The sequence below is a fragment of the Boleophthalmus pectinirostris genome, unplaced genomic scaffold, assembly GCF_026225935.1.
Source record: "Boleophthalmus pectinirostris isolate CB_2022bp ecotype Guang Dong unplaced genomic scaffold, ASM2622593v1 HiC_scaffold_12, whole genome shotgun sequence".
NCBI classification, from domain to species: Eukaryota; Metazoa; Chordata; class Actinopteri; order Gobiiformes; family Gobiidae; genus Boleophthalmus; species Boleophthalmus pectinirostris.
Genome location: NW_026571018.1, coordinates 15858766 through 15879990, shown reverse-complemented (window position 1 = coordinate 15879990; position 21225 = coordinate 15858766). Strand labels below are relative to the sequence as shown.

At 37.0% G+C, this 21225-nt stretch overlaps 1 protein-coding gene across 2 annotated transcripts in view; it reads right to left on the bottom strand.

Annotated features, from left to right (window-relative positions):
* alcama (activated leukocyte cell adhesion molecule a) overlaps positions 1–21225 on the bottom strand; it is a 252649-nt gene that overhangs the window by 105570 nt on the left and 125854 nt on the right. For both annotated transcript variants that reach the window (XM_055148331.1, XM_020934550.2), the window contains exon 2: positions 778–884. In XM_055148331.1, coding sequence (XP_055004306.1) covers positions 778–884 — 107 coding nt within the window. The remainder of the gene's footprint in view (positions 1–777; positions 885–21225) is intronic.

The window sequence follows — 21225 nt, the reverse complement described above, 5'->3', positions numbered from 1 at the left end:
CTACGAGTAACAAGGCTGTACTAAGAGAGGAAGCTGCAGTTCAGATAGGAAAGAAGACCCAAAAATACCGGAGTACGCTGAGTAAAGTCAATTTTCCTCAATCAGACACACACAGTACAGTCTGTGCTGGAGCAGCCCTGAAACACAGCTCTAAAGCACTATATGGAAAATAAGAATGGAAAAGAAATCTCAGCCTTTTTATTTGACATTAGACTTCATTATAGTTTTATATTCTGAGAGACAGATATGGCTCTCAGGTTAATTGATTACTGTGTAGAACTGAACTTAAAAGGTTCTTGTCAAGAGATGGGGACCAAATCTCAAAGCTCATTTGTCAAATTATCCCAGATGACTGGGACTTTGCTTTTAACAAACTAAGTTAGTTCTGTTATTATTTTCCATTATCTTGCAGTAGTACAGAATCCTTTCAAAACTCCACCATCTTTTTCAGTGAAAGTTTCAATAGTATTTTATTAATAATGTGTGAATCATTCAGACTGTACAGACCTTTCTACAATATGTCAAGTTGTATTAATAGTATTATACTCATATATTCATCTTTCCTGCGATGTACTTTGAGAAGCTTATTTTGTTTAAATTTAAAGGGAGAGAGTGGTCTACAGAAAAGAAAGGTCAGTGCTGTCACTTGTCTCTTTCTTCCTGTGTGATTCTCAGTGAACCCAGCCCGGCCCTGTCACAATCTGAGCACTATTGACTGCATATAAATATATATACACACACAGTATATATATTTACAGTGTATATCTATTGACTTACATATTTCCACTTGATGAACATTAGCTCATTCAGAGGCGGTGATCCTCCATTGCACGGAACAACGATGGTCTCTCCATACAAGGCTGTCACGCCATCCGAGGCCCACACTGCAACAGAGAAAAAGAAAGAGAACACACATTTAGTATAGGGAGAAATATCACACTTGTCAGTCTAAAATAACACTGAATATATTACAGGATAGAACAGGTATTGTGTCCCATGGATAATAGGGATACAAAGATGCCGATATTGGTACTGAATATGGCACCAATACTGAAAAATTAGCTGGATCGGGTATCAGTTTTATAATAATAATACATTTTATTTATATAGCGCTTTTCATTACACTCAAAGACACTTTACTAGAGCCCGACCGATATGGATTTTGTTGTGACCGATATGAAACCGATATAATGGGAGTTGGCGCTGCCGATAGCCGATATAATCGCTGATATATTTAGTGATGTAAAAATTCACTGTAAATCTTGAATTGATTAAAAAACTTAGGTTTGGCTCTAGTGGATTCTAAATTGGGTTTATTTAGGCAACATTTATTGTTATTTTGACTCTTTACATCAGGGATGTCAAACTCATTTTGGTCCGGTGGCCGTATCCAACCTACTTTGATCCCAAAGGGGCCAGATCAGAAAACTCATGTCATATAAACCCCAAAAATAGCAATAAGTTCAGATATTTGTGCAGAGAAACACAAATCTTTTACAGAAATCTTTTTTAATTGATGAAATCTTTCTTTTACAAAATATTATAATATTATGAACAACCTGAAACTTTAAGAAAATGCTATTTCAACACAACATTTTAAAAATAACTTGTATGAAAATAGGAATAAGTCAATTTTTCTTGTAAAATCCTGCACTCGGCTCCACTTTTCTCATGTTGGACATTTTGTTGATGAGGGTGTCACTGTCAACAGTCAAAACGATTGTCCTTTAAGAGCGTTTGGAAAGAGACAAGTCTTCATTTGTGCTGCTCTGGTGGGAGGGGCCACGTACAGATGCTGGAGACACTGCTATACTAACCACCGCAGAAAATTATAAATTAAACCAATACTTTAATAGAAAACATAAATAAAATATTTTAGTAGAAAATCAGCCGAGGGCCAGATTAAAAGTCTTGGAGGGCCGGGTCTGGCCCCCGGGCCTTATGTTTGACACCTGTGCTTTACATCATATTTACATACAGTAGATTGGCCTAATGGCATTTTTGCATCACATTCTAGCTACTGTTACTGTCACTGCTAGTGATGGGTATTCCAGTTTTTTTTTTTCCGGCTCGGCTCACTAAAGCAACTGGCTCTTTCGGCTCCCAAGCGACTCTTGAGATGGTTTTGTTGCAAGCAGGACTAAACTAGAACTGAACCAGGACTGAGTGTCGGGACTCGGTTTCTATCTCTCTCCTTCACTCAAGCCCAAGTTTAGTCCTGGTTTATTCATTTTATGCTGAACTGCAGCCAAATATGCACTTTTTTATCCTATGCACACGCAGATTTCTGAAAGTTTCGTTTTCAGCCGCTGCTGCTGTCAAACTACAGGTCTACATGCGGCATGAAGAGAAAAAGTGAGAAAAAGAGAAAACACGGCTCCCAATAAGAAGCAGGCTCCTGTTGTTCGCTTCAAAGAGTCGGCACTAAGAGCCGCTTCGATCGCGACCGACCCATAACTCCTAGCTAGTAAACTATCGCTATTAGCCTTTAGCCGTAAAAACGTGCGCACCGCGGTAATTAATTATATGCATAAATGTGGATCATTCACACGTCTATTCACAGCTCATTTACATATCAATGCTGGTCCAGTAACAAATATACGGCCAATGTAGTCACTTTACAATAGACCAATAGAAAACAGCCTGTTTATGTGTGGGAGCTACAGCAGCTAACCGCTAACAAAACCTAAACTAGCTTCAAAGTCGATGTATTTCCAACACTCACCGCTCACACAGGCTCCTCCTCACATCACAAGTCTGCACTAATAAATGTTCTTTTAATCCAGACTCAAACCGATTGTCCGAAAAAGAAAATAATCTCAGTGTTGCGCACCGCTGCGGGTGTAAACAAACACACGCGAGTGAAGTGACGTCACTCTGTGGTGTGTTCAGGGACAGTACGGACACAGACACAGACAAATTACACCGTAGATAAATACTGATGCGGAGCCACATATTAGGACATTTATCTGTCTGTAAATTGGATTAAATGAACATAATGTAGAGAGTCTAAGCTTTATAACGAGGTATAACATGCCCACGTGAAATATCGGCCCATATCAGCAAGCATATCGGCCGATAGCCAATATGTCTCCAGGTGCCCATATTGGCCGATAATATCGGCCAGCCGATATATCGGTCAAGCTCTACACTTTACAGAACAAATTAAAACAGTCAAAAGAGCAATAAACAAATAAGAGAGGAAAGATGAAGCAGTGACTCATACTGAGAAACGTTACACATTAAAAGCTCTTCTAAATAAAATGATATCGGTTCAGTCAATATACTGGTTGGGCCTTTAACTGGATATAACAAGACTATTCACAGGCTCATTTTGGCCTAGAATGTCTCATAAAGTTTGAACTTTAATTCATACAGAGCCACTGAGTATTTATCTGAAGGATAAATTACAGTTACATAACACTACTGGACATTACTTTAAGGAAATAAATGTTATTTTCCATCCCCGTCCCTCTCGTATCAGTTAATATCTGGAATTGCCGGATACTCAAAGTCAGTATCGATAACTAAAAAGGCTGGATTGGTGCATCCCTAGTGGCATATAAAGTGACAAATTTTAAATGTCCTCTATCTGATTTTGTTCCATATATTTGAGTAAAATGTGTCTTTCCCCAGTACAATAGTAAGAAGCAGCATGAAATTATAATGTGGTTTATTTTCTGAGAAGCAGGAAATACGCGGTTTTCAGCTTTCATTCTCATCTCTTCCTCAAGTCGAAAGCATTTAGAAACTCATCGTGGTGAATAATTAGGATGTCCTGAATGCATAAAGTTACACATTTTTATGCAGCAGAAATTTTGCTGAAATGTGAAACGACAGTAACATTTGTACAACGTCAAACCAAATCAACAATGTTATTATGGTAACTCTTAAAGGTGCATTGTGTAACTTTTCTGGTGGAGGGTCCATCGAATGCTTTTCTCCATGGAGATGTTATTGCTTTGTCTGAGATATTTTCCAGTACGGCATTAAACCTTCTATCATCATGGACACTAGCCTGCTGGAAAGCGTCTGTCCTCGCAGTATTAGGATTTGTTCACTCGACGGTAGGTGGGTACTTTTTTATTTAATCAATTGCTATTTGGTCTTGACGTATGTAATGCGCCAAATCCCGTAGGAAGAAGGGCAATAACATCTTTCCTCTTGATAAAATTCACCAAACATTCTCTTTGTTCCGGCTTTAAATCTTCGATCTCAGGAATCGTTGCCACACAGAATATACGGCTTCGTCTACATCCATCTCGACCGCTTTGTTTACTGTTGTGCTGTACCACAAAAAAGACCCAGACAGGCGCTTGAGTGTGACGTCATGGCTTCACAGCTCTTCACTGATTGGCCAGTGCACGGTCTACAACTTTCAGAGTTCTTGCAAACTGTCTAGTGTATTCTGATTCTTGACCTAGACACTGGAGGGAAATGAAATTGAGTGGGGGCACAAGGTGGCGCAAGCCTAGCTACATGGACACCAAACCAGACCAAATTCACAGTCACAGTCAGAATGCCAGTTTTCTAGATATTTTTGAGCCATAAAACTGCATCTAATTGAATACGTGTAAGGTAGAGCTGTTTAATGCCATATTGTGGAACATTCGAAGCAATGACATATCCACAGAAACAAGCAGGTGAAGTTACATAGTGCACCTTTATATCTTTTCTCTTTTTTGCACCACCTATATATTCAATTCAATTCAAGATTATATTACAGTTTTACATATGTATTCAAGCCCCTGCTCAAAATCCATTTCTCAGGTCCCAGCCCATTGAACAAGCACTTTAAAGTCTCTATCTAGTTTGTGCATTTGGGCCATATTGTACAATACTTATATGCTATAAGGTGAGTGAAGTAAAATGGTGGCAATTCCAGAGCTGCAGTTTAAGAGCGTGTTTTCAGAACTAGTTTCCCAGAGCCAAAGATCACAGGGACAAAAATAAAATGAGAAAAAGTAACTCTCAGATGGCTGCTATGAGTAAGAAGAAGTTTAAAGGTAAAATGAGAGTTTTGACTAAAGGTAAACTTGTAAACTATGTTGTGGTATATTTAATCACTGGTTAAAGATATTGGAAGTGACTCTGTGGTAATGTTATGATGGAAAACTTTTTCAGCTGTTTTCTCATGTACTGATCTTAAAGGTGCATTGTGTAACTTTACTAGTAGGGTCCACCAACTGCTTGTATGGAGATGTTATTGTTTTGGGCTGTGAGTATACCGTATTTTCTGCACTATTAGGCACTCTGAATTTTAAGGCGCACTGTCATTAAATGGTCTATTTTTGAACTTTTTTCACAAATAAACCACACTGGACTTTAAATGAAACACAGTTAGATGGGTCAGTGGGACTTTGTTTGCCGCGTTCACGGTGACTCTGGGCTTTGTTCAGTTGTGGCGTGTAGGGAGGGTGCTGTCTGGGATCGCTGGATTCTTGGCGTGTTCGCAGTGACTCAGTTGTTCAGTTTTGGCTAGAAGTGGCACATTGTACTCGCTTTTTCGGTTCTTTCCTCCGTTCCATTCCTCGTCCGCGTGGAGTGATGAGTGTGGCTGCGGGTGTTTTTCGCTGTGCGGTTGCTGTCTGCTCTGTGCGCATTTGCGTGCGCTGTGGGTGGTGAGGCATTGTAGTTTACTGAAGTCGTGCTGGGACACCCGAGTGGACTTTTGTATAGGGCGCTCTGGACTGTGGGGCGCGCGGTCGTTTTTTCATGGGGTTGGAGGCTTAAGAGCGCACCCTATAGCCCGGAAAATATGGTAACGGCAATAATCGTATCTCCATGGAGACATTCACCAAGCCATATTACAGGTCAGATCTGTGTAGAGGTGACCCGAGTAACAGTAGGAATGCATGTTTCTGTGGATTTTTATTGATTTAAAAGACCCAGACAAAACAAGCAAGTGACACATGAAAAGTTACACAAGCTGTATTTTGGCATTTATGGAGTTTTGCTATAATAGGTTTAACTGACACTAAATATATTACTTTAAAGGTGCACTATGAGGGTCTGAAACTCTTTTTTTCCATAGATATTATTATTGTTTTGCCTGGTTCAACAGATATTTCCATGGAGACAAGCAGCTGACACCACCAAACCAAGCACTTATTTGTATTAAAATCACCAGATGTAACTGAATAGAAGAGGCAAGATAGATATGTTTAAAGCCACACTGATGAACATTCCTGGCAAAGCAATTCAATTTTCATAACATAATCAAGAAATGAATAAGAAAACTTACATAGCGTACTAATAGCAAAGCCACTTCCAGCTCAGTTATTGTTATATGGTCTACATCCTCAGAGGTTATAACATTCTCTGCAATGGAAATATGGGGAGACTTCAGTGGAAAATACTACCACAATGTGTTGAGTGTCTCCAGGTCCCTTACTGATGATAAATACACTTCTCTCGCATTAGACTCCAGCCTCTCTTAACAACTCTCGAGCTACTTCAATTATTCTTTAACATACGCCTTAGACCTATTAACAGTATCTTCCAATTATGTAGATGATTTGAAATCCACTTGAGACCGGAAAAAATTATATTAGCCAATCAAGCCAGTCAATCCAACCCCATTCTTTACTTGCGAAAAGACATAGTCAAGGTCTTATATTACACAGAATTAACTCTTGAGAGCTTTAAGCCATGTTATAATGTTGTTAGCCAATCAAAAACAGACCTGGAGATGTGTTTTATTTCATTCATACATGTTTGAGTCATATTTTTTTATTAGTCTGTCTACATCTCCAAAGAACGTGTGAATGAAACAAAATAAAACTCCAAGTATTTTTGATGAAGAAACAACATTATAAAACAGATAATGTGTAATAAGGGCCCTTTAAAACTAAAATGGTTACACAACTATACTAAATGTTTCAGAATAAGAAAGTTTTAATGATGCGCTTTGATTTGTGTAAAATTTAACTGAGCATAATAATTGTGTAATAAATATAAACTGAGATAAAATAAAAATGTGCATGAAATAGTGTCAAAATAAACATTAGATAACAAACATCAAGATCAAAATACAATAAAATAAACCAACAAAATTGCTGGGTTAGCTGATATCTAAAGCACTTTTTATTTGACATTAGACTTCATTATAGTTTTATATTCTGAGAGACAGATATGGCTCTCAGGTTAATTGATTACTGTCTAGAACTGAACTTAAAAGGTTCTTGGGGACCAAATCTCAAAACTCATTTGTCAAATTATCCCAGATGACCGGGACTTTGCTTTTAACAATGTAAGTTAGATCTGTTATTATTTGCCCTTATCTTGCAGTAGTACAGAATCCTTTCAAAACTTCACCATCTTATTCAATAATGTGTGAATCATTCAGACTGTACAGACCTTTCTATAATATGTCAGGTTATTATTAGTATTATACTCTGTGATAATGTACCATATATGATTCACCTTTCCTGTGATGTGTGTGTGTGTGTGTCTCAGGCTACTTCAATTATTCTATAACATTCACACTAGGCCCATATTACACTTTTTTTCTGATCTATGTTATAATGTTGTTTCCTCAGTTCCAGATATCAGTACATGACATCACAAAGTGGAACATAGCATTTTGAGTTTTGGGAAAGTAGACAGACATATAAAGAGTTACTCAAACATGTGTGAATGAAACAAAACACAACACCAGGTATGTTTATGATGAGATAACCACATTATAACATGTCTAAAACCTCACTAGAGTCAGTTTTGTCTAATATAGAACCTTTGACAGATCAAATCCAACAAATCAAAAATGCTGCAGAGTTAACTAGTATTATGTCTGAATAGAGTTGCTTTACGAGAGAAACTTATGAAGTCATCTTAGGTGGGCTGTCTGTGTGACCAAAGCAGTCCAAACTAGAAGAATGCCAGTCATTCCTTTGACTCTGAAACTTTTGGTCAACGCAAACTCAAAAAAAATAAATAAAATAAAAGTATAAATAGCTATAGCTCTCGGCTTTTGCACCCCGATGACAAAAAGCTCCAGGTCCGAGACATCACATTTGCAGCTCGCCTCCCATTACGCTTAGAGACAGAGGTGACAGGGGTCGAGTGAGGCGGGTCAGAGCTTGAGCATTTGAGAAGAGCGCGGCGGAGGAGTGGTTACCGTGGCAACGCAGACCAGCCGTGTCCAGCGTGGGCGGGGCCGGTGACAGAGATAGATGGACAGGGGTCAAAGTCTTCAGAGTGCACAACAAAAACTAAAATCTTGCCAAGCTGAAATGACTTGAATTAAGAGCTTATTATATTGATATGAGTAAATTTCACATAAGTAAACGTTTTCTACCAATGGGACAAGTCTTTTTGTAGTTGAAATCGGAAAATACACTCAAACAGTGAGAGATACAGGACTACAAACGGATAATACTCCCTACAACTGTATGACAACTCACCCTTAGGTAACAGATAATACTCCCTACAACTGTACAACTCACCTTTCTGTAGCAAATAATACTCGCTACAACTGTACAACAACTCACCCTCATGTAACAGATCATACTCCCTACAACTGTACAACAACTCAAACTTATGTAACAGATAATACTCCCTACAACTGTACAACTCACCCTTATGTAACAGATAATACTCCCTACACCTGTACACCAACTCAAACTTATGTAACAGATAATACTCCCTACAACTGTACAATAACTCACACCTATGTAACAGATAATACTCCCTACAACTATACAACAACTCAGCCTTATGTACCAGATGATACTCCCTACAACTGTACAACTCACCTTTCTGTAGCAAATAATACTCCCTACAACTGTACAACAACTCAAACTTATGTAACAGATAATACTCCCTACAACTGTACAACTCACCCTTATGTAACAGATAATACTCCCTACACCTGTACACCAACTCAAACTTATGTAACAGATAATACTCCCTACAACTGTACAATAACTCACACCTATGTAACAGATAATACTCCCTACAACTATACAACAACTCAGCCTTATGTACCAGATGATACTCCCTACAACTGTACAACTCACCTTTCTGTAGCAAATAATACTCCCTACAACTGTACAACAACTCAAACTTATGTAACAGATAATACTCCCTACAACTGTACAACTCACCCTTATGTAACAGATAATACTCCCTACACCTGTACACCAACTCAAACTTATGTAACAGATAATACTCCCTACAACTGTACAATAACTCACACCTATGTAACAGATAATACTCCCTACAACTATACAACAACTCAGCCTTATGTACCAGATGATACTCCCTACAACTGTACAACTCACCTTTCTATAGCAAATAATACTCCCTACACCTGTACAACAACTCACCATTATGTAACCGATAACCCTATGTCCTTATCTTTAATTTTTACTTGTACATTTACATTTATATAATTATGTCTTATATTTGACTCCTGTCTCTTGCTCTTTTTGCTTCTTATTTAGAAGTTAATTTACTATTTATATTTCTGTTCTTTGTTATTATATTTATTGTGATGTGTGAGCTACTGTGTCCAAATAATTTCCCTTGTGGATCAATAAGGTTTATCAAAGTCTAAGTCAAACTAACAAAAATAATAAATCTTTGTGCCTGAAATAAGAAACTAACTCGTATTGTTGTTTGAATTAAGAAAAAAAAGACTTAATCCATTGGTAGATAATTTTACTTGTCAAGTGAAATCTACTCAAATCAAGTGAAATCTTGGAACTTACTCAGATATTAGTTTTTGCAGTGTGTGAGTAAGGATGAAAGAGAGAAAGAGAGAGAGGGGAGGGGGTGGGGGGTTTCTATGGGGGTCTTCACGCTCGAAATCGTTTCTCTTTTGAGTTTTCGGTGCTAAACTGGCAGAACTAGACGCACGTTAACATTCTGGTCATTCCACAGCGATGAGGCCGGAGAAGTGCAGCTGCTGAGTGAAGTAGCTCCTCTCGTCTCCTCTCCTCCTTCGTGACACTTTTTAGGGTAATAACATGGATCGAGTTAGGTCAAAAATACTCCGAAAGACAAGAAGGCTGAATTATTTATCAAGAAGCCCAGCAGTTTGAGGAGTCGTCTAGTTCGAGGTGACAAAAGCACACATGAAAGATGTTAATGTCGGGGTAAAAGTGTTTTCAATTCGTTTTCAATTCAATTCATTTTTTTGTAGAGCTCAAAATTACACCAACAGTGGCCTCGCAGGGCTTAGCAAAATTGTTATAAAGTTAGAAAATCAAACAATGAAACAGTCTTTGAAAACACTCTGTTCTACCTTGTAATGTCATGAAGTAATACAGGAAGTGCTCCATGGTGTTTTAAACTCCTACACCTTCACTAAACTCATTCGCCTGATTTCAGCTTTGGAATTGCCAATCTCTACCGAGTAAAGGGCAGCTGTTAACTTGAAAACTACCACTACATGACATTACAAGGTGGAACAGAGGATTCTGAGCTTTGGAGATTAGAAAACAGGAAAAAACAGGATTACTCAAACATGTGTGAATGAAAAAAGAAACAACTCCAGCTATGTTTTTGATGAGTTAATAACATCCTAACATAGCTTAAAGGGACAGTCTGGAATTTTGGACATAGGACCTCATTTCCTAGTGAGCCAGAGTGTTGGAGACGTGTGGAGACACTTTTTTAAATATTCCATCCAGTCCTTGTATTGGCAGAGGTCGCTGGTGCTAGGCTAGTGTATGTCAATGGCCATAGTTATCCTGCCACTAAAAACAGTCTTACCCACTCCACAAAACACCCGAAGTAAATCTATTATTATGCCAGACTGTTGATGTAAATGCACTAGCCTAGCACCAGCAACCTCTGCAAATACAAGGACTGGATGGAATATTTTAAAAAGTGTCTCCACACTATATACAAAATTCCAGACTGTCCCTTTAAAGCGCACAAGAGTCAAGTTTGTGTAATATAACCCCTTTGATGCTACGAGACAGGAATACCGATTGCTAGTGTTTACAAACTTTTCATCCGATCTTATTTTCCTCAGAAACAATCTTGGACTTCGACAGTCTTCATAATCTACACATAAATCATTGTGAATTGCTTTGAATAAAATATGGTGGATGCAAGGCCGTGTTGTGATACAAGCTGTTTATTGCATTTTTACAGTAATTTATCACACTGCATTGACCTTAAAGCAAACTCAGAATTACAAACCCAGTAATTCTGCATATCCCAAACCATGAAGCTTGAAAGATCTTGTGTCAAAGAGGAATATGCGAAAGACAGCCATAATGACCACTTTAGTGCATGGTAAATAGATTAATTGCGGACCAGAAATTCCTTCATTTAGTCGTGGCAATTTCCTGAATTACCTAATCACAGCTGCGGAGACGGAAAACAGACTCAGTGCCGGTGGTGGTGCGATATTTTTTACCCAGCTCCTGCTTCATTAGTCAAAACGCTGTAGCTTTAATACCTCCAGCTAACCCACTGCGCACTCCTTTAACAACAACTATTTGTTTGTTCAATTGGCTCTGACGGTTCGGCTGAAGTGAATGCTAATTGAATGTGCCCATGTGTTAAAAGGAAGAGCTTGTGCGTTTTCGGAAATTGAAAGTGAAGGTAAGGGAAGGGTCACTTTATTATGATAGAGAGATTTGCCTTCTGCATTTGGCCCAACCTTCAAGGTCAATGGGACAACCTGGGACCCATCTCCAGATTGTGAGCTACAGGGTTGGTTAGGACTATCTTAGCTGAAGGATATTAGCTATTGTGCATGTTTTTGTAATGCAGTATTTAAACAAAATTGAACAAATATTTATACAAACTAATAGAGAAAAGCACTAATGAGTAAACTTTAGAATGGTCTATGTCTATCAGAACTAATATCCTCCTAAGACCCGAACTCTTGCATGGCACGCTTCATTGATTTCTCTTTGTTATTTGGGCTGATTGGGACCTGATTAGTGCAAAACCAAGGATTTATATTTTTATAATATTTTTGTATTTATATGTCCACGTATGATATATAAAGCATTAATTTTATGTTTTAATTATTTTGATGAACAAATGAAGTCACAATTGAATAATGATTTGCAAAAACTATTTATTAAGTGCCTAAACAACCCAAAATGTGTGAATGCCAGGTCCTAGGAGGCTGCAAGACCTCATAGTAACCTTTAAAGGTGCACTATGGAACTTTTCTCGTGTAGGGTCCACTACCTGACAGTCTCCATGGAGATTAGTACCTGAAACAATGAAGTAGTGCTGTCTATCTCTCAGAATAATGTTAGACCTCTTAGTAATGTTTGAAGATGCACTATGTGACTTTTCTTGAGTAGAGTCTAATACCTGATAGTCTCCATGGAGATGTTATTACTTTGTCAAGAATGTTTCACAGTATGGCATTAAAGTTGTATATCTCCGAAGGAGACAAGCTAATGACACCTCCTGTTACTTACAAGTCAGATCTGTGAAGAGGTCAACCCGCTCACAGTAAGAATGGAGGTTTTGCAGTAAAGATTGAATTGAATAAATACAAGGTGGATACATGTAATGTCATACTGTGCAACATTCCAGGCAAAGCAATAACATCTCCATGGAAACAAAAAGGCCACCGCACCAGAAAAGAAACTTCTATTACTTTGTGCTGAAAAGTGCTTTTTTAATATCATTGTGAACTCAAAATTGGTATCGTGTATCCAGCCTTTTCCTTTTAAATTTCAGTATTAAATTCAGCACAACAATAAAATCTTTCTGTATAATCAGATCTTTTTTTTTAGCTACAAATCCCCATTTTAAAACGTTTGATCCATATCTTCATTTGAGTCCCAGACGTTTTTACAGTGCCTGCGTTGAATCGCTCATGTTTTATGTGGCATTAAGCATATGGTCTTTTTAAATCGATTTTCACAAAGCCTGCAAAATATTCTGGTGAGTAATGAGATAATCTGTTATGTCAGCGTATTTGAGCAAAAAAAAAAAAAAAAGGGTGAACTTCAAATAATGCAAGTCGTATTGATTTTCTGCATGCAAATCACAAACAAAGCACATTTAAATGAAAGGGAATGTGTGTACGCCATGTGCTACTCTAGATGTGCTATAATCAGTGATGGATGAAGTGCTCAGTTTTGTTACTTCAGTAGAAGTACAGATACAAAGATAAAAAGTTACTCAAGTAAAAGTATCACATGAAAAAATCTAATTAAGTAACAGTATTAAATTACCTGTTTAAAAATGTACTTAAAGATTCAAAAGTATAAGTTTTTTGCTGAGATTTTTTTTAACAGTTAAAGGATGAAATGTAGTGATTTTGAAAAAGAATTTAGCAGATTTTAAGTGATTCAATTGATTTTATAATTTTTCTAGCTGTTTTTGTGTGTTTGGTTTGCTCAAATTTGGGATGTTAACTCAAGTTAAATGTGCTAAAAAATAAAGTCTCCACCATTTTAGCATTTTTGCTCTAAGATGTAGTGGAATAGAAGGTACAGATACACATTCTCATATGTGGCGAAGTAAAAAGTATCCACTGTAATGTACTTAAGTAAACTACAGATACCTAAAATGTGTACTTAAAGGTGCGCTGTGCAACTTTTCTTGTTACACTGCGGCATGTTATTACACTGTGCCTGGGTTAGAATTGCCCGGAATGTTCCACACTATGGCATTAAACTTATCTAGCAAATATTTATTCAATTAATATGTACTTTTTTCCTTGCCAAAAATACACTGAAACATCACGGTCTTGCCTCTTCACAGAGCCATAACTTGGCCTGGTGGCTGAATGCTGTGGAACATTCAGGCAAAGCAATATTATACTTATTATGAAGACAAGCAGGTCGTGAACCACAATGCAAAGTTACATAATGCACCTTTAAGTACTGTACTTTTATTTTTGTACTTAGTTACCTTCCACCACTGGGTATAATCACGAGGAAAAGGCAGAATGCATTCCTGGTAAAGCAAAGGCACTGGCCGCTTGGGAGTTGTGCTAAAAGAATCAGCTATATTTATCTCCTAACAACAACAAAAACAACGACTATTGGGAAGAATTCATAGAGTCTGAAGAGAGTATGTGCCAATTATGAAAATATCTATCTGCTTGTACCACAACAAATGTGCTGTACTGAAAAGTGTTAATGATTTCACAGGTTTGACTGGGGCTAATTTAGTCTCTGTGCCAAGAAATATGCAAAAGGATGGTTTTATTACAGGAAATTAGGGCTAATAAGTAAATAAAAGAATGAAGTAAGGTTGTTAAAAGTATTGAAAATCAGATCGATACTAAAACTAGTACTAGTATTGAAACTACAATACTAAAAAGTCACATTTACAGAACAAAAATGAACTTTTCCTGAATAGCTTAGAGCTGAATCAGGACAAGTATAAGAGCAAATAGACTAGTATATGCCCATGGACCTCTGTGGAACTCACTTGGACAACTGAGGGACACAGATGGTGATATATAAGAAAGTACTATGATTTAATGTTGGATTATACTGTCTAAAAAAAAAAGAGTGTTTTACAATCATCGTGGCATCGGAATCAGTACAAGTATCAAGTCTATTCCTTTCTTTCAAAATCAAGTTTGAAATTTCAGTATCGTCAAAACACTAGAAACATACCAGGTAAGTCATGTAAGGTCCAGCTGCACATAGTTTACAAAGAAAAGAACAAAGGTAAGACAAACTATAGATCAAATCGCAATCACATTTGACCTACAGACACTAGATCAAACTACCTAAAGCCAAACTCTGGATAAAAATGATGACCATTTCAATGAATTATGATTAGGGATGCATCGATACCATTACTTGTATCGAATATCTGTGCCAGTCCAGGAAAATTTGCAGTACTGGGTATAGGTTCAGTCAATATCCTGGCTGGACTCTTTACTAACATTTTTCCACACAATTCCTACACTGGTATCGCTTAATATCGGATATCAGCAGATACTTAAAGTCATAATATTGAAAACGGTATCACAACATGGACCTATTTATAATAACAAAAGTAGGTTATGATTTAGAGAAAACATTAACAGCTTAAACAAGTAAAATCACTTCCTGTTAAAAATCACAGATCTGACTGATATCTTCCTATGTTTTTATATAGATCACTTATCATTTATAACACAAATCACAAATAAAGTGACATTTCTCTCACCTCAAAATAACAGTTCAGTGTTTCGCTCAGTGATTCTGCTGAAATTCTGACTGGCACAGAAAATAGAGCAGTGGGTGGAGATGGGTGGGTAGATGAAAATAGGATTACTCAAACATGCATGAATCAATCAAAAATAAAACTAAAGCTAATGACGAGGGAACACTGTCATAACAGAGTTTGCAGCTTATAAATGTCAATTTTGTACAGTATGTCCCCTTAAAATTTGCAAAATACAAGTCTCTAACCCCATTATAGAACCAACTACTGTGAACATTCCCCCGAAAACTTCCTAATAATAGTAATGGATTTGATTTATGTCTCTACAATCCTGTCAAGTCTCTCATAGCTCTGATACATTATTCATTCACTCACTCAAAAAGGTGGCTGCCATTCAGGCTTCCTCCACCACCATCAATCACAATCAGCCTAACGCGTCCGCACATCAAGAGGTTGAAGAGTGGAGCAGTACGGGAGGGACTGAACCGCGAACCTTTCAGAGAGTGGGCTCAGGTTTCACTGGTTAAAATGGTGTAGTAGTAGTAGCAGTAGTAGTGCTAATGTATTTACTTATTTTTTGTTTTTGTTTTGTAAAATATTCTAATAACCAGATACTATTGTTGTTTTGTGAGTCTCAAGTAAGTCTCAAGTAAGTCTCAAGTCTTTGACCTCAAGTCCAAGTCAAGTCACTGGCCCATAAATCCAAGTTAAGTCCAAATCGTCTGCTTTGAGCTTTAAGTCATTTCAAGCAGTTAAACCAAATTACCAAATATAACTTAGATTTTTGCAATTCATATGACTTTTAAACTAAATGGTAAAATGTCATGGTATATTTATATGAGTATTTATATATGAGCTGTAGAAATGTAAATTTTTCCTTTTTAAATGTCTTGACAAGATCTTAGTGTGAATCATTATGGTCAGAATAGAAAGAATTAAGATTTTAAAGTGATTAATAACTGTTATTTTGTCATATAGTCTGCACTAAAATGGAAGGATTGTGTTCTATGCAGTTCCCTCTGTTTTTTCTGTATTGTACAGTAGATTACTGTAGTACATTTGAGGAGACCACATCACAGTACTTCAGTTACATCCAAAGTAACAAACAGAGAAGTGAAAGAGACATGTTCCAGTTTGTTCCTAAAATTAAGCACCACATGTACCAACTGTAAAGAGGGAAGTATTTTCTAAAAACATATCTTTTTTTTAGAAGCATCAAGTCTTCTCAAGTCACAGGCCTCAAGTCCAAGTCGAGTCCCAAGTCTTGGTCTATTTTATTAAGGCTCAAGTCCTAAAAATAGTGACTCAAGTCTGACTCAAGTCCAAGTCATGACTTGCAAGTCCCCGCCTCTGACAATTAGTATCAGATTGACGTACTCACTGGAACAATTATGGATCTATATTAGAACTAGTGTAGAAAATTACAGTCTATTGTCTAAGAAAGAGCATTTTTATTATTATGGTATCAATTATTAAAGGTACACTATGGAACTTTTCAGGTAGAGTGTCCACCAGTTGCCATGGAAATGTTATTACTTTGCCTGCAATGTTGGGCAAGTATGGCATTAACTGTAGTGTGCCAAGACTTCTTAAAGGCCCTGTTCCTAATGTGTGTGCTGTCTGCATTTAAATATAAAGAGTTTTATTGTCAAATTATCAGGAAAAACGTGTTAGCATGCTAGTTGTTGTTATCATGGTGAATTATTAGAATGCTAACGAGGCATAAGGGAAGTGAGGAGTAAGTTTGGACCACTGCAAAACGTTTAAAATAAACTAGTTCAGTTTTTCATGTTGTTAAGACAGTATCAGCCCCTTTAAAACACGAAAATATTGCTTTACCACTTCAGTTTTGACTTTCTTCATAAGGAGAAGATAATCAGCATTGTAAACTTTTATTGATAACGTACTATTCTAATAACTGTCTCCAAAAATACTACTTCAGAAAGTATGAATACCATTAAACGTCATATTAAACAAAAAAGGGAATCCCGAGCTTGCAGTTTCTCTATAACATGATAAAACCAGCCGGGTCCATCTGCCATGTTGCACAGAGAATAGTTATTACGCCTGAAAGTGTATAAAAAATACATTGTTAGAGGCAGCAGCTATCTCTCTCTCTCTCCCGGGAAGTACTGCGCGTAACTTAGCAGCACTGAATGAATCTGACCAGATATCTCAAGTCTTAGTGCTCACTTTTATAATGGGTTTTCCTTATGAGAATACATAGCTGCGGGCATACCTCTAAAATCACTCTTTTTATTAATGTTTGGACAGCACAGTGCGTGTATATCTATCAAAAAGCTAAGTATGCAGAAATAATGGCGAAATATAAAAAAGATTATGAGCAAAACTGTACTGCGCTATGTAAACAATGGCAGCGAATAGTATGATAGCGAGAAATAGGAATGAGATGGGGAGTAGGTGTCCAAATATTTTCGTTTATGTACCTGCATACCAAACGATATCACGCCAGACTAGAATTCAGAACAGATAAGGCGCAGTGGAGTCTGCATATAGACTTATGTTTAATGTTTAACCATAGAGGATCTCCTACTGTCATGTACACACACTGGATGAATGGTTAACAGTAATGTGCTGTGCGTCATGCTCAGGTTTTGAATACAAATTTACAATCTATTATGTTCAGTCCACTAGTAGAACAAATTAAAGTAGTAAAGTACACTACCTAAGTATACATTTTAGGTATCTGGACTTTACTTGAGTACATTTTAAGTCTACTTTTTACTCTTACTTTACTACATTTGAGAACAAGTATGTGTACTTTCTGCTCCATGATGTTTTTGGACAGGACTGAAAAGTAAAAGTATTTCTTTATTATAGTTTGAAATCTGCTGAAAAGCCTGAGGGTTTGTTTTTTATGTGTTCATAGTTTGAGCAGAAATAAAAAAAATCACAAATAAAAAGAGATGCTGAAAAATCATCTCAATTCCATACTAAATACTCAATACTTTTACTTTTTAGTCTTTAAGTAGATTTTTTCATGTGATACTTTTACTTAAGTATTTTTTTCTGGTATCTTTACTTTTACTGCTCAAAATCTCAAACTAACAAAATGTCCTCACAAAAAAAGTACAAAACTAAAAATATAGAGACACCAAAAATAGTTTCAGCTCTATGTTACTGACCCATCAATACAGTAATTATTGTGATAGGCCAAGCTAAGTTTATTTCTGCACACATTGGAGGTGGAGAGTCTGCCACCTGCTTACCTTCATAGAAATTTTGCTTTGGAATATTCCACAGTATGGCATTAAGCATGGCAATTTTGCATCTATTCAGTTACAGGTGATTTTATTTCTCCACACTACATCGAAAAACTTGAAAAATCTCCTCAGATTTTAGCTGTAACTTGGCTTGCTGGCATCACATGTCATATCACGTTTGTCTCCATGGAGATAGGTAAGCTCAATGCCATACTGTGGAACATTCAACACAAATAATAACATTTCATGGAGGCAAGCAAGTGTTGTACCCTTCAACAGCAAAGTTACACAGTGCACCTTTAATGAGAGTGTATTAAATATAAAGTGCTCAAAAGCCACTTCTGGAGCTTGGCAGGTTTGCTTTTCTGTCAGGGTCACCCATGTTTACAAAACAAGCCCAGCTAGTACCAATGTCCTTTGTGGAAATGCAGATGAGCTCACCTGTTTTATGCAAACATGTGCCCGGTCAAAGCTTCCCAGAACGCACTGAATATTCTCACCCATTAAATCATTTGTTAAACCAATATTATGTCTTTTGACACAAATGTCAGAAAAAACATGCTCTCAAAACATGCTGCGCAAATAACAAAAGCGTAATTGTGAATTTTCTGACAAGTATTGAGACGATTAGACTCGTGACATATGTTTTAAAAGTAGGATTGTGCTCAGAGTAAACATTGTAAACAACTAAACAAAGGCTGAAATATGAGCTGATAAACTAATACGAGAATCCCGTGCATTTCAGAGCATGTTTGTAGAAGACTAAACTACGCATATAATAAGACAGGATATTTTGTTCTATGCAGAGGACTTCCTATTGTCTAAATAATTGCAGTCTTTGTGGTTTGATAATTGCGGCAACTCAAACTGCAATTTTGATTCATTTACGATATATTGTTCAGTCCAACACAAACACAAGACAAAACGTTCAGTTCTTGATTGTTATGATCTATAGCAGGCTATATCAATAATCAGATACTAATCAATACTAAAAGTAGTATCAAAATTCACAGAACATAAGAGCACACAGACTAGTATACGCACATGAACCACTATGGAACTACCTGGACCACTGAAGGATTACACAGATATAAGATTATAAGGTAATATAAAAGAAAATAAATTATCAGTGATTATCAAAATTATATGTACAATTGAGAACTGTACGTCTGTTTGTCCAACAATTTATGTTTTTTTCATGATGTTTTATTGTCAAGCTGTTTCAGTATCTTGTACATCAAATTAATTTTAAAGGATAGGCAATATAGAAACTAGCCAGGCTGGCACCACCTAGTGCCTCCGCTCAATTTCATTTCTCTCCATCGACTAGGTCAAGAATTGGAATACACTAGATGGTTTGAAAGAACCCTGTAAAGTTGTAGACCGCGCCAATCAACGAAGAGCTGTGAAGGCATGACTGGGTCCCTTTTGTGGTACAGCACAACAGTAAACAAAGCGGTTGAGATGGATGTAGACAAAGACAGACATTCTGTGTTGGCAACGATTATCAAGATCGAGGATTTAAAGCCAGAACAAAGAGAATGTTTGGTGAATTTTATCAAGGGGAAAGACATTATTGATCTTCACATTACATACATCACAACCAAATAGCAGTGAATAGTTAAATAAAAAAAAGTACCCACCTACGAACAAATCCTAATGCTGCTAGGTCAGACAGTTTCCTCAAAGTTAAACACACACAAAAAAATGTGTTTATATGTTTGATTTATTGAAAAAAATATTAGTCAAAAAGTGTAATTTAATGTGGAAATCAAATCAAATTCTATTGCCTAAAGAGTTTTTATCTTTGCAGTATCAGAATCAGTATTTCTAAGTACTAAAATCAAGTTTGAAATTTTTGCATCGTGACAAGTGACTAGTTCACAAGGGAATTACCTTACAGCAGACATTATAACCCTAATAGCAATAGAAAATACTACCACTTGGCTGATCTTGGGTGGAGTCTGTATCTGTACTACATATTCTCTCTCAGGAAGCACAGGAAGCAGTGCCAGCGCCCACTACCCCAGCTTATTGTTCTGCAGGTGGAGAGGAAGTAATGGCACATTAGCCTCCTCCCTGTGATTAAACAGAGGTGAGTATGTGTGGTCCACTTCTTAGGGTTTCAAATTGCGGGCTTGCACTGACCGCTGTGTGAATTACGATTTCAAGTCCACAGAGCTTTGCGTAAACATCCTCTTCCGACTGACGGGGAGATGACATGTTATGCTAAACAACCAGCACAGCGTCAGATTCTCTTTAGAAGCGCTATTAAAAAGTTTTGACACCAAATTGCTTAAGCCATCGTTTAATTTTAATGAGTAATTATACATTGAGTGACTGCCTGTTGTGCTGGCTATACTGCAATTTCAGCGTCAGTCTTTGGGCAGAAATAATAGTATTCAATCTCACTGTTGGTGCAGAATCCATAAGGGTTAGATGTGTTTTTAGAGAGTCTTATTTAAAAGTGTGTCTGGATAAAGACAGTGGTCCATTGAGAAATAAAATGAATTGTAATTGTTAAGAGTGGCTGCAGTAAATAGGACTTAAATAGGACTACCAAAGGGTTATGCTTAAGCCCAGGTTTGTACATTCAATATAAATAAAGAGCTGTGGTAATGGGTGGGTTCAGTATTGAGTTGGTTCAGAGACAGTTCAGTGGATTATAATGTTTCTAAAACTGTGCTGCTCGAGCTTTCTGGTGGTCCTCGACATTTGTAACAAGTGCATATGATCAGAGGTAAATATTTATCATAGTTTTATGTTAGTTAAAGGTGCACTGTGTCTGCTTGTCACAGTATGACATTAAATAAATTCTTGTATTTCAATTATGTTGTTTTGTTTTATTTATTATGCAAAAACATATTAATATTAGGGCCTGCTTCTCCACAGATCTGAC